This window comes from Limanda limanda, chromosome 11 (genome assembly GCF_963576545.1).
Source record: "Limanda limanda chromosome 11, fLimLim1.1, whole genome shotgun sequence".
Classification (NCBI taxonomy): Eukaryota; Metazoa; Chordata; class Actinopteri; order Pleuronectiformes; family Pleuronectidae; genus Limanda; species Limanda limanda.
In genome coordinates this window covers 14,468,801-14,483,212 of record NC_083646.1, presented here as the reverse complement: position 1 = coordinate 14,483,212, position 14,412 = coordinate 14,468,801, and the positions used below count along the sequence as shown (strand labels likewise).

At 41.4% G+C, this 14,412-nt stretch overlaps 2 protein-coding genes across 2 annotated transcripts; one reads left to right on the top strand and one right to left on the bottom strand.

The window, feature by feature from the left end:
* Positions 1–1,348: 1,348 nt before the first annotated feature.
* Positions 1,349–3,214, bottom strand: fkbp14 (FKBP prolyl isomerase 14). The gene is made up of 4 exons (XM_061081493.1): positions 2,877–3,214; positions 1,974–2,125; positions 1,758–1,885; positions 1,349–1,658 (listed from the first exon to the last, which is right to left on the bottom strand). The coding sequence occupies exons 1-4, from the start codon at positions 3,077–3,079 to the stop codon at positions 1,500–1,502; spliced, it is 642 nt and encodes a 213-aa protein (XP_060937476.1). The 5' UTR covers positions 3,080–3,214; the 3' UTR covers positions 1,349–1,499.
* Positions 3,215–3,463: 249 nt separating this feature from the next.
* Positions 3,464–11,089, top strand: plekha8 (pleckstrin homology domain containing, family A (phosphoinositide binding specific) member 8). Its single transcript, XM_061081644.1, has 13 exons — positions 3,464–3,600; positions 4,017–4,133; positions 4,408–4,563; positions 4,671–4,792; positions 5,062–5,220; positions 5,332–5,372; positions 5,525–5,652; positions 7,024–7,390; positions 8,157–8,242; positions 9,364–9,422; positions 9,673–9,874; positions 9,966–10,027; positions 10,143–11,089. Exons 1-13 carry the CDS (start codon positions 3,561–3,563, stop codon positions 10,338–10,340), a joined length of 1,737 nt encoding a protein of 578 aa, XP_060937627.1. The 5' UTR covers positions 3,464–3,560; the 3' UTR covers positions 10,341–11,089.
* The last annotated feature ends 3,323 nt before the right edge of the window (positions 11,090–14,412 follow it).

Below are 14,412 nucleotides of genomic sequence, written 5' to 3'. Positions count from 1 at the left end.
GTCACTACTATTGCGTTATCCCTCTTCTGTGGTTTACCCAGAATACCTCATCCAGTCTGTCTCTTGGTATGTAACCTTCCGACTTGTCCAGTTCTACCTGCAACTGTGGCGCTCTTAAGGAGACATAGTTGCACCAGTGTTCACACAGTATAGTCGCCTACACAGAAATCTGTTCCTCATTCTTGAGAGTGATACTGGTATGAATCAGTCTTGATAAGAATATATGAGCTGGAAATTACTGTAAAACAATGATTTATTATTTCTTACTCATCTGTCATCACAATAACTCATCAGTTATTGAAGAGTGTCATTTGATTTGGGTGTAGTTTAAGGTCATAAAATAAAGTAACCAGCAGTTTCATAGTATTCTATCAGGTAGCCTATCCACTGGGTGATAAACCAATGAGCAACAGGTTACTTCTCTATAGCTTATAGTGGATGAGACGTATTTGACTGCCAGCAGAATAGATAGTTTCCAGTTGGTAATGTTTAATTTTGAGATGTTAGCACTTTGTATAACTCAAGTTAAAATCCTGACAAACCAATACTGGCTTTGTTGACTCGCGTTATGTTTGAAATGCAGTTGAAAAAACTTGGTCAGTAATTTCTGTCTTAAATCTTTACTTTGTTTCCTACTCTGGCTTCATTAAGACAGTTTTACATTTGGATACCTTTTATGTGGCTGTTTCTTTACAAAATAATATACAATTTGAATAACACTAAAGTAATATAATTATTACTCAATGCACTCTAGATTTAGATATTAACCATTTACAATAATTTGAAGAAATTAATTGAAATTATTTGATTCAGGCTCATTTTGACATTTGATATTTGTTAATATTAATCATTGCAACTGCCTGGAGCTTTTTATACGAGCATATACTGTCCAACTTGCAACTTCATGATTACTTTTTCATAAAAACGAACAGTTTATGTGGCTGTGCTTTCATTTTGATAATTTGGTCTGCCATAGACAGTGAGACATTTACAAGCTCAAAGACGGGAACACTCACAGCATATTGACTCTGTTTTTAGGCAATGGAGGACTTGTAAATATGAAACAAAAGCAAAGAACAACAGTGCCCACTAGTGACGAATGGAGGTATGCACAGAAAATATCACCCCATCTCTGAGAGCACAGACAAATTGTCCAGCCGATGAATTGTTCAGACAACTATCAAGTTATTTTTATTTGATGAAATGAAAAAAACACTGCGAGCTAAGTAACTTAGAGGTGACATCATCAGTGCAGGCACAACGGAAATAAATATATTATGGATGTCGCTTTACATACACTTGACAAAAACAGAGCAGATGCATTCAAGGACAAACAAAACTAAGGCAATACTGTTCAAAGGTGTAAAAACACAAGGCCTTGAAAATGTTCACGTACAACAGCCCTGAACTAAATTCACAATCCTCCCGTTCATGTGACTTTTTTTAGGAGGAATTTAATAAACAAGAAAACTCTGTTAGTGTAAAAAAGGAAGATGACATCAGAGCTCGTCGTGTTGGTAGGTGAACTCCCTCGAAGATATGAAACCATCTTTATCCTCATCCTCGTTTTTGAAGATGTCGTCTACCATCACCTCATGATTCGTGTCGTTAGCTGAATATCCGTGTTTCTCAAACTCCTTCTGCAGGTACTCTTTCACCTGAAGTGCAGACAGACAAAAAACAATGTTCACTGTTAGCAGCCAAATATATCGGCAGTGTGAACCCACAAAGAAAAGCAGGACAGAGGAGTTTCCCACCTCGCTTCTAGAGAGCTTCCAGTCATCGTTGAGATCCATCTCCCGAAAAGAGTCGTGTGACCTGGGACCATTTCGAATCTCCATGAGTTCAATGTCAAAAATTAGAGTGCTTCCTGAGGGGATCTTGCCTGTAAACGAATCAAAACATTAATTAAAAACAATATGGTCGATTAACCTACCACAGCTTTTACAAAACAATTGTGTATGTTACTGTACCTTTTCCTTCCTTGCCATATGCCAGAGATGGGGGGACGGTCAGCTTCCTGCGCTCTCCTGTGCACATGTCCTTCAGACCCTTATCCCAGCCTTTGATTACTTCCTTGATCCCAAGAGTGAACCACACTGGATTTCTATCCCCTTCTTTCCAGCTGCCAGGAATGAAAAACATCATTGTAGTTTAATTAGAGAAAGCACAGTCGAATATACAGTAAACATTTTGTGTGAGTCTGCTCTTTATCTTTTTTTTACCTCCAGCAAGGTTATGTTTCACCCTCTCACCATTTGTTAGTTGGTTTAATTGCTTGTAAGCAACATTACACATACTGAGGGCATCAGCGCTTATTGACACAGATAGTGACAGATGTGATAGGATTTTGTCAATAAGATATAATCTATATTTAAACATCTTTAACAACCAGTGACTGTGGTTTAATTGCACAGAAACACATGCAGCATTATATGAGAATAAATCAATTAATCAGCGCAGGTGAGAGCTGCTAGCTGATTGATCCTTTGGTAGAAGGGAGAGACAGAGACATGGGAGACACTGAGCTGCAAAGCTGCAAAGCTGCAAATCTGCCACTCCAGACGGAAGTGCTGGTTTGTTTTGAGTTTAAGAGTTTATAAGTTTATAAGTTTATAAATGTATAAGTTTATAGGGCTGTGTAGGAGAGCCCTGTGGCATCATTATTTTCCACACTTTATTATTCTTGCATGCATTACATTGCATGCTACTTATGATTACTTACTAATGCCGATTTTTGACTCTTGCTACTGTAATATTGATAAGGATTATCTTATCTTATCTCGTATCTTAACTTTTTGTATCTTAACTTAACTTATCTTGTCTTGTCTCTTATCTTGTCTTATCTTATCTTACCTGATCTGTTCTCGTCTTACCTGGAATGAAACATGGTGCCGTTACTCTCCAGGAATCCCTCGTAGTGAACCAGGAGCATGTCTCCATACTTTGTTTTGCGGAAACACATTAACGGTTTGTGCACAACTTCAGTTTTCACCTCTGGCTCGGGCAGCTTCGCTCCAGAGACCCCCACCCACAGTGAGGTCAGCGTGGACAGCATGGAGAGGAGAATCATTTTCATACACTTCAGCTTATTGACTCGTAAATGTAACAAAAAAGCAGAATCGCTGCGTTTCTAAAAAAACAAAAATAAACACTGGTCTTCAGATAAATGCATGGCAGGAGAGTTAAATACGTGGCAGCCAACTTCAGCTGTTAACCCCTCTCTCCTCCACGATTGGATGAAATCCCTCCATAGCCCCGCCCCGTATCTCCATCCTCTCCTTTGATTGGCTTGTGCGCGGGTCAGACGCTCAAACCCCCGCCCCCAACACTTAAATCCCTATGACGTGTGCCGGCAGGAAGGGACGTTAGCTTGTCTCCAGCCGCATTCACGAAAGAGTTTACGCCAATTTCTCTGCGTAGCTGCACTGTAAAGCCGAGGTCGTCACTCCGCAAGGAAACCAGCCCACAGGGCCCCCGATGGAGTCAGTGCAATCAGCTGCGCGTCGTTTCTCGCTACGATAAACAAGTAATGAACGGCGAGAACCACACATTGAACAATGGAGGGGATGCTTTACAAGTGGACCAATTATATAAGTGGTGAGTTGGCTTCGTGTTTACGCTGGTAGCGCTGGTTTCAACGCAGCTAGCTAGCATGACAACGGTCCTAGCTGAGTGGAGTTGGAGTGTGGGAGCACTGGGAGCCGCTGGTGTTAGCGAGCAGCCTCCCACAGCTTGTGAATGAACTGTTTAACATTGTTCTCCTCACCCGGGTTGTTAGCTGCTAAACGAGGGAGAAGTTAGCATTGTTTACGAACAGGGAGAGTTAGCTCACCTCGCAGGTTCCACCATCTGTCATTGTAATCTGACTTAACTGATTAGTTGCTGCTAACACACACGGCGTCACAGCGAACTCTGTCCAAGTTTAGGAAGCTGAATAGTTCCCGGGGTGGAAACTTTATACACGTGTTATTAAACAGTGTTGATTTTGAATGTGAGATGTGTCTTTGTTGCAGGTTGGCAGCCTCGCTGGTTTGTGCTCGAAGGAGGAACTTTGTCCTACTATGACTCCCAGGAGGATGCATGGAAAGGATGTAAGGGCAGCATCAAAATCTCAGTCTGTGAGATCCAAGGTCAGTATGACTTGTTTCCTAACTGTCTCTCAGTGTCTGGTGTGTGTTTTTAAAATAGCTTATTCTACCTCTTTGGAAGTAGGGCTTTTCCCCTGTTCAAAGTTTTTTTTGTTGTAGTTTTTCCTTACTATTGTTGAGGGTTAAGGACAGAGGATGTCACACCTTGTTAAAGCCCTGTGAGACAAATTGTGATTTGTCAATACGGACTATACAAATACAATGTGATTGATGATGATTGAACAAGTATGTCTCCCTGTTTTCTGCTGTGTTGCAGTCCATTCCTCTGACTCTACCCGAGTGGACCTGACCATACCGGGAGAGCAGTACTTTTACCTCAGAGCCATCAATGCAGCAGAGAGGCAGAAATGGCTGGTGGCGTTGGGAACAGCCAAAGCCTGCCTTACAGACAACCGAACAAAGAGAGAAAAGGGTATTTGGAATGCCTCCACACCCAGATCCAACATTCTACCAGTTGCACTTGAATAAGTACACGTTGCTGTTATGTACATGCATTGTAAACGCCCCTTACTGTTTCAGAGCTTCAGGAGAACTCGGAGGCATTGAAAACCAAGATGTCAGAACTCAGATTGTACTGTGACCTCCTTCTCCAACAAGTAAACAAGATCAAAGACAATGATGAGCTCGGAGACTCGGAGGAGGTACGGTGATGGTTCAGTGAAATGAGAGAAGCTGTTGTTGGTGTGTGGCTTCGGACCCATTTGTAACTAGCAACACATCAACCTGCTGTGTGCCTATGTTTACTTATTTTCCCTGAGAAGCCAGTTTTGACCTTTGTTTCATAGATCTCATAACATGTTGTTGGGTTGTTATTACCAAACAATATACTCACCTGTCAGCACGTGTATGACAGTGTTGGAATATGCACCAGTTTTGGCTAATGTGTATATTGTTGTGTTTTGTTTTTCAGACGGGCATAGACACTGGAAACATGGTAAAGTCTACATGCACCACTTTCCTTAAGACTCTAGAGGAATGCATGCAGATAGCAAATCGCACTTTTAGTTCAGATGCGCCATTACAGAGTCCCCCAGGATCTCCTCCAGTAGCAGCCATCAAACCCCAGAAGGTAACACTTTATTACCAACCATGTGACCAGTCAATAGCAATGTATGCAAGTCATGGGTTGTTCTCAAAAGAAATGTGTGTGTAACTCCCTTGTGTATTTTTACCTCAACAGGTTAAACCTGTCAACCATTTAAATCAGAACCATGGAGAAAAGTAGGTGTTTTTTTTGTTAACGTCCATTAAATACACTTCAGATTTTGGCATGATGATGTTGAGATATTACGTCTTGCATTTCTGTGGCGCTTGGTACAATTGCTGATTAGATATTAGACTAAATTAACAAAGTGTTCTCAAATGAATTCCAGATGGATAGATTTGGGTGAAACCTCAGGAGAAGCAATTGCACATGACAACCAGAGCCTTGACTCTGTAGCAGAGGGACCAGATGAACCAGGTCGACCAGAGCATCCAGAACACAATCTTCCCTCATCAGGTACGTCACTCACTGAACTCGCTGTAGAGGTTCCTCGACTGGAAACCACTGCATTCCATTAAGAGAGGAAAGCCCAGCACCCACAGAGCCTGGTTGCTGTGTGTATTTCATCAGAGTTGATGGGGATAGATTATTGCCTCTTAGTGAGCAGACAGTGATGGATGCCCAGGTACATTATTGCATTTCCCTGAGCAGTAAACAAAAGGCTTCCCCTCCACTGAGGGTGATGGGAAAATAAGACCTGAGTTTTCAAATGTATTATTTTGGGGTTGTCTGTAATACCTATACTCACAGTAAATATAAAAATACATTATTTAAAAGTCACAATAAAAATATACACGCAAACATTTTAAGAAGCATTGGTATTTTAAAGTGTATTGTATTTTAGCACATTTCTACAATTTGTCAATATTTAATCAAATCAGACTGACTTTCAGGAGATGTGAATCTGATGATTTAAGTGATAAAACTAAGTGTTTAATCTTTTCTGAATTGGGCAAAATCATCAAACCAAAACCAAGAGGGAAAAGGAAAACTCTGCACATCTAAACTACACTCAGGCTCAAAATCTGTTGATGCTGCCGGCTCTCAGTCTCTGTCTTTGACCTGTGACATAATACATTCCACAAAGGGCAATTCTAAATCAATGCAGGGTGTTACCACACCTGATACCAGTAGCATGTTGCCACACCCTGACTGATGCTTGGTATCATGCTTTACCACTCAGCACATAGGGCTCAGTGATGCAAAATCTATGCTCCATACTTTAGTATTGAGCTGCTCTTGGCGTTTGTCTCACAATCTCACTAAAACCCTTTTAAAGATGATGAATGTGACGTTTGTGTCAGTGTAGCCTGTCAGTTGTTAAAGAGAATGATTGTTTCAGTTACCCAAGTGCTGTTTTCACAACTTGCAACACCCTAGTGATGGGAATTTCAGCTCTTTGAAGGAATCCGCTTCTTATGGCCCCGTTCTTTTCTGAGAGCCGTTGTCTTGAACAAACCATAACACAAGATGTTGCCATATCAATGAAATGAATGAGGGGGAAGACGTCTCTGCTCCCGCTCGCCTTGCTCAGCGACAAGAATCTTGTGTTTTCACTGTTAATGTGTCAAGGAGTGGTGTGGCAAGGAGGGCAGCAGAATTTTATCACAATCACAAAAGGAACATCTATCTTTGTTCTGATTTAAGAGCTATTGAAAATAACTTCATCGTTCGCAAACTCATCAGTTCCACCCTCAGTCTGATGAAAACTGGCCTCTAAACTTGTGATAATTGGCTATAACCATAATATGTACGAGTCTTAGTTTTCCACCTCTTTGTCTGCTAACGTACTATATTACGTGTTTGTTATTTTGCTGCATTGCACAGATATTGATGAAAGCAACAACAGCTCAGTTCACGAGGAGCAAGTCGATCCTACTGCACACACTATCCAGAATACCTCTGAGATCGAACACTACGAGGAGCCTCCGGAGGGAGAGGAGGAACTGGAAGCCGATGATCAACAGGAGACCAAACCGGAGCAGAACCACAAAGTGGACCAAAGTCAAGAGCACGACAACAACAACACGGAAGATACCGCCGTCCAGGAGCAGGAGCAACAAGAGGCCGTCGCGGAGCCAGAGGAGCCTCAAAAGGAGGATGAGCCTCAAAAGGAGGAGGAGCCTTCCAGAGATTCACCAGAGCCTGAAGACACAGAGCAGGTGGAAACTTTCTTCAGCACAATGAGTCACAGGTATGAACATGCTACTCAGCAAGGCCACATCCTCTAAGACACACGAGTTACTGTATAACTGTCTGTGATATTTCACTTTTACAGTATTAGGATAAACCAATTAAGCTATCTGTAGTTTGTCATTGAGGCACTGCACACCTTGTGTAAATATATTGATTGTATTACTGTGTTTGACAGAATGAATTAATAATGGAAGGTCAAGATGTGACGATAAGTGTTTTATATTAGTGTGTTCTCTCTTGATCACGTGACACAGAGAGGCCCTCATCTGATATTTGGGTTTGTAAAATCTTTTGTTAACATTTCACGCTGTATTTCAATTCCGACATATTTGGCTTTTCTTTTTTCTTTAAGACTTGGAAGAGTGTTACTGAACCGCTGCTCAGTGTGATCTGTCCTTTCTGTCATATTAAGTTCTGAGGCAAACATTGCATATAATGATGGAAATCATTGTCTCATTCATCCAGTGTTCAACTACTAACTACAGTATATGCACTTTGAAGTTGGTATTTTCAAGTAAATGAGACAGTTTTTAGATGGTAACAACAAAAAGAAACAACTCTGTGAAGTTGTAGACAAGGTAGCCGAGTAGTCTCAGGTATCGTCAGGCCTAGGATTGCATGACACTGTGTGAATCATTTCTCTGGCTTGGTTTTGACGTTTGTACCCTTTTCTCTTTCTGTTTGACTTGATCAAATAAAAATTGAAATTGCTTATTTACCTCTAATGTTTTCTCCTGTTTGAATCTGTTCTACTTCTTTTTTAGATTTAGTGATATAAGACTGGACGACGACAATGGTATCCCTACACAAGAGTTTTTGGAGTCATGCTATGCAATAGTGCCTGTATTAGGTAGGCCCGTCACTTTCAGTCTCTCCTCCATCTCATTCTGCTGCGCTTCTCTTTCTCATGATGCTCTTTTACATGTGCTTATTTTTGCCCTTAATAAGAACACCCACAACTACTTCTTTCTCCTTCTTGTCCTGTCGTCTCTGCATGTCATTCACATCGATGCGGCGGTGACTTTATTTTCATTTTCTCTCATGCCCTCCTTATTTCTTCTGCACCTGAATGTCTGTCCGTGGTTTTTTATTTAATTATTATAATTTGACAATGTATTGCATGACAAGGTTTACAATGTTCATTAGCTCATATGTGTCGTTGGTGGCTGTTTGTCTTTCTAGGTAAATGTGGTCACTCACGGTAGCAATATGAAATAAAGAAGTGCAGGCCTGGACTTAATATTAGCAAAGACTGTCAGGAAAAGGTTGCTAGCAGGTCAGATAGACCTCTTATCAACCTTTTAGACATAGCTCAATATTTTTCGAGGAGAGTTGGGAGCAGGATGGTTGAGATCATCAAGAATTATCGGGTTTTCAACATCACTTTTCACAGACTCAAGACGGCTCGGGTAATGATCGCCTGTTTCATATTAACCAACAACAGAGATTGAGCTGAGATGTGAAGTACTTAATCAAAATGTTTAATGGTCAGAACAAGGTGTCTTATTAACAACAGTCCTCTATAAAACATTGTAAACCTCTGTTAATGACTGTAAAGTTATGTTTAAACTGATGTGACCTTCATAAATAATGAAACCCTTTCACCTCCGGAGTGTGTTCACAGCCCTACATCGATATTATCTCTCCCATCAAATCCCTGACATGGATCCAGATACCGGCCATGTCTCTTGGATAAGCCTTACTTACCTCGATATGGAATGTTGAGCTTATCATCGGCTTTACTAAGGATTTTAGGTCTTCAAGTTCTCATACTTGTGACTTAAAATCCTCTGTAAAAGACAATTCTCTCCTTTACCTTTTGCACTGGGTTTGGCTGCTTTTTTTTTTTTACTGTTGCTTAAATAACCTGAGAAACTCTAGGTTTTCATCTCTGACTCGCATCATCACACGCTCTTTCAAAGCAGGACAGAAAGCTAAACAAAGAAATGATCATAGACTCTCTCTTCTCAGACAAACTGGGGTCCACAGTCTTTGCACCAGTTAAAATGGATTTTGTTGGAAATATCAAGGTAAGTTCACAGTTTTGATAAGATTAATAAAATGAATAATTATAAGGTCAACTTTGTGAAAGTTGCTCTAAATAATGTGCATAACATGACAAATGGCATCCGACCCCTGTAACAGGATGACATTACTCTTTCGAAGTCAATTTGCATGGAACAAATATTTATTATATGTATACATTTACATTATCAGAATAAGAAACAAACATGCTATTCGATTTGTGTCACTGTATAACCCTGTCCCGTCACCCTGTAGAAAATAAACCAGAAGTGGATGTCGGACCCTGACAGCTTCCCCACCCTACAGTCCATCGTGCTGCATGAAATCCAGACGGATGTGTCCCAGGTGCGGAACTCGGCCACCGAGGCTCTGCTGTGGCTCCGACGAGGCCTGAAGTTCCTCAAAGAGTTCCTGTCGGAGGTCAATTCAGGAGAACGAGACATCCACGGAGCGCTAAGTGAGCCCAGTCGGACACAAACACAAACACATGAAATCTAATGCTTGTTCCCTGTTGAGTCTCCTCATTGTCTTGCTCTTCTGTCACCCAGATAACGCGTATGGAAAGACCCTTCGACAGCACCATGGATGGGTTGTGCGAGGGGTGTTTGCTGTAGGTTTTCCTTACTTGCACCATTGTTTTCACCCATGTTGCTTTAAATCTTCCTTTTTTTCCATCTCCCTTTAATGTGAAACTATAGCCTTATGGTTTTTAATTTCTTTCCTAGCTGGCCCTGAGAGCTGCCCCGAGTTATCCAGGTTTCGCCGCTGCCTTAGTGTCGAGAGAGGGCGACGAGCTGAAGAGCAGCTTCACCAGTGGCGTGCGCAGGGACCTGGGTGTGTACCTGCCGGCCATGCAGAAGCAGCTGGGCCTCCTGGATGCCCTGTATGAAGAATACAACCTGGAGTCGGACGAGGTCGTGTGAAGCCGGGACGGATCCTGACCGAACCAAGGGGCAGAGTAGTGTTTTAACTGCCGAAGGAAGGAAGGTGCCAAGTGTATCTTGTGTACAAAATAATGTGAGCATGTCCCGTGTGTCAGTGTGAGGGGTCTCCTGTGGTTCTTGAGCTCTACGACAGCATAGCGGCAAGAATTGACGATGGTATTAATGTTTGTAGGAGTCCACAAGGGAAAAAGCATTGGCTTGACAAAATGTAGATTCCAGGTCTTGTTCAAAAGACCGTTGAAGGGACGTATGGCCTCGTTATGCAGACTCCAACCATAATTATTCATGGTGACATTTGTTTCTGGTGCACATTGTCGATGTATCGTGGCTGGTTTTGTACTGTACCATGTTTTAAGGTACATCACTACAATGTATTTGGTACTGAACTGATGAGAATGCAAAGATATTCTTAGCCAAGATTGTTTCCCCTGATTCATGAAACAAGGTGACACTCGCTAAAATCACAAAGCACCATTTTGAAAGAAACCATGTCAGATTGTTACAATGCCCTTATTTGCCTTATGTATGTGATGAACTCACATACTAGGCTAACTTTTAGTGTATTGTGTACTTTCCCTGCACTGACCGTTGATGTTAAGTGGAGATTATAATCCAAGTTTATTTAGTTTCTTTCCCACTATTTTAACTTAAATCCTCACATTTAGTAACGTATACTTACATTTGCTTCAGAGACTTTCCATGGGACCAATAAGGAGCTGTCATGTGAATGGCTTTAGCCTCTGCTGCCTACAGTTCCACAACACACACACACACACACAGATGAAATGATACAGTGGCATCTGTTGAAGTACTGATAACTGCTGAGTATTTATGTGGACATCCTCTGCACAAACCGACGCATTTCCACAGCGTCTATTTATTGTGTGTTAAGTTATAAAATTCACATTGAAGTCATGGAGATAGTTTCAGTCTGGCTATTCTGTGAATGTATCCACGGGGCATGTTTATTGATTGCATGGTTTTATTTATTAAAGAACCTACGTGCCAATGGAAACTGAATATAGGCCATGGTCTTGAGGTAACCAAGTAAATTAATAATGATAATCACAAGGGGATAGATTGTGAGTGTTAGAATAAATAGCTTCTCAATTTCTTTACCAATAATGAACAATAACCTTCTGAAGGTTTGCTCTAAATATTTCCGTCTTCTCATCCACACACAGCTCTACCTGCACTTCAGTGTCGTCACCAGCTGTAATTAATACTTTATGATGTCAGTTCAAAAAAAAAAAAAAAAAAAAAAGGGGGGGGGGGGCGGGTTAAAGCGTGGCAGTAGATTTACTGAGCTCTTGGAACAAAGTAGGAACATCCTCCCAGGGCTTTTTTTACTGAGACATACCACATAGTATTTTTAATTTTACTTAACCTTGTTTTGTTTGTTTGATTTTCAGGAATGCATACAATGACACTATTGTTGAACTAATAAGTCATTTGCAGCAGGTTTACTTTGCAGATGTGCAATGGGCCAATTTCCTGTTGCGGATGAGTTCCGAAGTTAATACTGAAAATATGCTATTGTAATATTAAAATTACATTTGTTTTGTTTTTCTATGAATGTATATAAGATGCTATTTGATTTTTTACTTAATAAATGGTTACATTGTCTTAGTGTTTGTCCTGTTGCGGTCAACAATGATGTCTTATATCGTCTCATACAGTGGTAGAATAACCATGTTTCCATGTATCAGCCACTCAGCCTTTCACTTGTTAACCAAGAGTAAGCAACACAGAGTAAATCTGTGTTGTGGCACAGTGGTGCCGAGCCTCAGATCACCTCTGCTGTGTGTGTACATTTAGTGTTTTGCATGTGCAGCAGTAGTGTGTCCTCTGCCAAGACCACAACACCCTGCATGCTGATAATTCCTGCCTATAGGTCGACAGCTCGGTCTCTGCCTGCTTCCTGTCCCTGTGCCCTCCTTTGTCAACAGCCCTTGTGCCACATAAAGCAACACCTGCCAACCTGCACTAAAATAACCCCATAGTTGGAAAAAGTGTTTGATTTCACTTCATTATCGAAACGCCTGCGAGAGCTGAAAATAGAGTTTGATCCCAACAACTTTTAACTTTGTGAACAGAGTCTTGAAGGAGGGAAAAGCGTATTGCAAAGAGTGAAACCACTCCTGCTGGACCCCCACTCATGGAGCCCATCACATGACCCGACTCTACCGAGGCATTGCCTCCACCAGCTCCTGTGACTGCCCCGGCTGAGCCTGCGGCGGTCTTGGGGAATGAGGGTCTTTGTCTTGTGCCCAACATTCTGTCAGTCTGTGTGCCCCCCCCCTCCTGTCACCACAGCAGAGCAGGCAAACATGGACCCCAGCAAGGACAAGGCCAAGACATAAACAGATGAAAATGGCTCGGCTGAATGCTCTGCTCATGCTGGTGAAGACAACATCTCCACTACTGTTATGATAATAAACAGGCAGAGAAAATCCATCCAGTTGTTCATTATTTCATTTTTACAATTCTCTAATATTGTATTTAGTTATATATATTTTTCATCCAGTCTTAACTCAAGGTCCAATTACTGTCTTCTTCCTGAGCTTTCAACTACAGTCAGAAATCTCCTGAAACAATTCCTGTAGCAGCACCACTATGTAAAAATACTTGTTTTCAAAATTCTACTTCAATAAAAGTTTTAGAAAAAAATAAACCTTCAGGACCAAAAATTGAATTAGCTCATTGTGGATAATGGCCTATTTCACAATAATGAATGTTATATTACAGGATGATGAGAAGTGATTCATTAAGGGAATGCATGCCATGGGATAAATACACCAAGGTAAGCTTTTACTCGGACGTCTCAGCAGACAAATTGTCTTGATGTGATTTAGGAAATAAATGCAGCATGCTAATAAGGTTACACGGCTGCATCGAGCCTCAAACATCTCTGCTGCAACACTGGCTGGCTGCCCGTCCTCCGACCCGTCTCAGCTCCTCTCCAGACTCGGCTCTGAGGGGTTTCCATCGAGGCAGAACAGAAAGCTGAAAAACCGACTGACTTCACTGTGGTCTGTTTACCATTCAGTCTATGGCAGCAGTTTGCAAGGAGCCGCTGACAACATCCTTTTTCTCTGCTCTTGATAAACATCAGTTGTTTTTTTTCCTGTGAGGGAACATCAACAACCCCTCCATCTCAGCCTGATGAACAACAATTGAAGATGCACGTGTGACAATGAGCAAAGGACTTAAATGACCCCTTTTTATTTTCACTTCTTTTTAAACAGCTATTGTATAAATCATATCACAATAATGAAACAAAAATGAACTTGATCACTAACCCAGTCCCAGGGAATAATATATATCATAAAGCCTTATACAGTACTTTACCACATGCATGTTATGTTTCAACAGTGTTGTGCATATACACAGATACAGCAGCACAGGCCACAGGCACAACATTCAACACAATGTCCAAACAGTATTTGATCTTTGTGCATGGCACAGTTCATCACTATCATATAGAGGTGCCTCACATGTACAGTACTGACACTACACTCTGGCTGGAGCACAACGGACACTTCTTAAGACACCTGCTATGCTGATGAATAAGGAGCGATTGACGGAACAATGAGTGGCGATGATTAGTACGGCATCACGAGCATGCAGACACAATTACAGTAACAGTCTTAATCTTTAACTTTTGTTTTTACAGCAGGTTCACTTTGTAACACCGGACTACATCGGAGTATGGCTGAGAAACAAGAGCTCTCCCTTGGCACTGTGACTGATACAGTAGCTTATGGGAAAATGTCAGCTTATATCGGCAAAGTCATTTTTCACTATTGGTGCCCAGCACACAGCAAGACTACATCATCTCCACGGTTAAGTTTACCATTGAGCTTCTCTGTTGCTGCATATACCATAAGACAGAAAGACTGGATAAAGAGGTAATAGAGTAAATACAGTAATGACCATAGAAGAGAGGGGAATTGAAGTTCCTCCCCCTTTTTAGCAGCTACAGACTATTCCAGCCTTCCCTGTGCAGTGAGTGATTATTAAGAACATAACAGTTTCAAGCCTTCACATA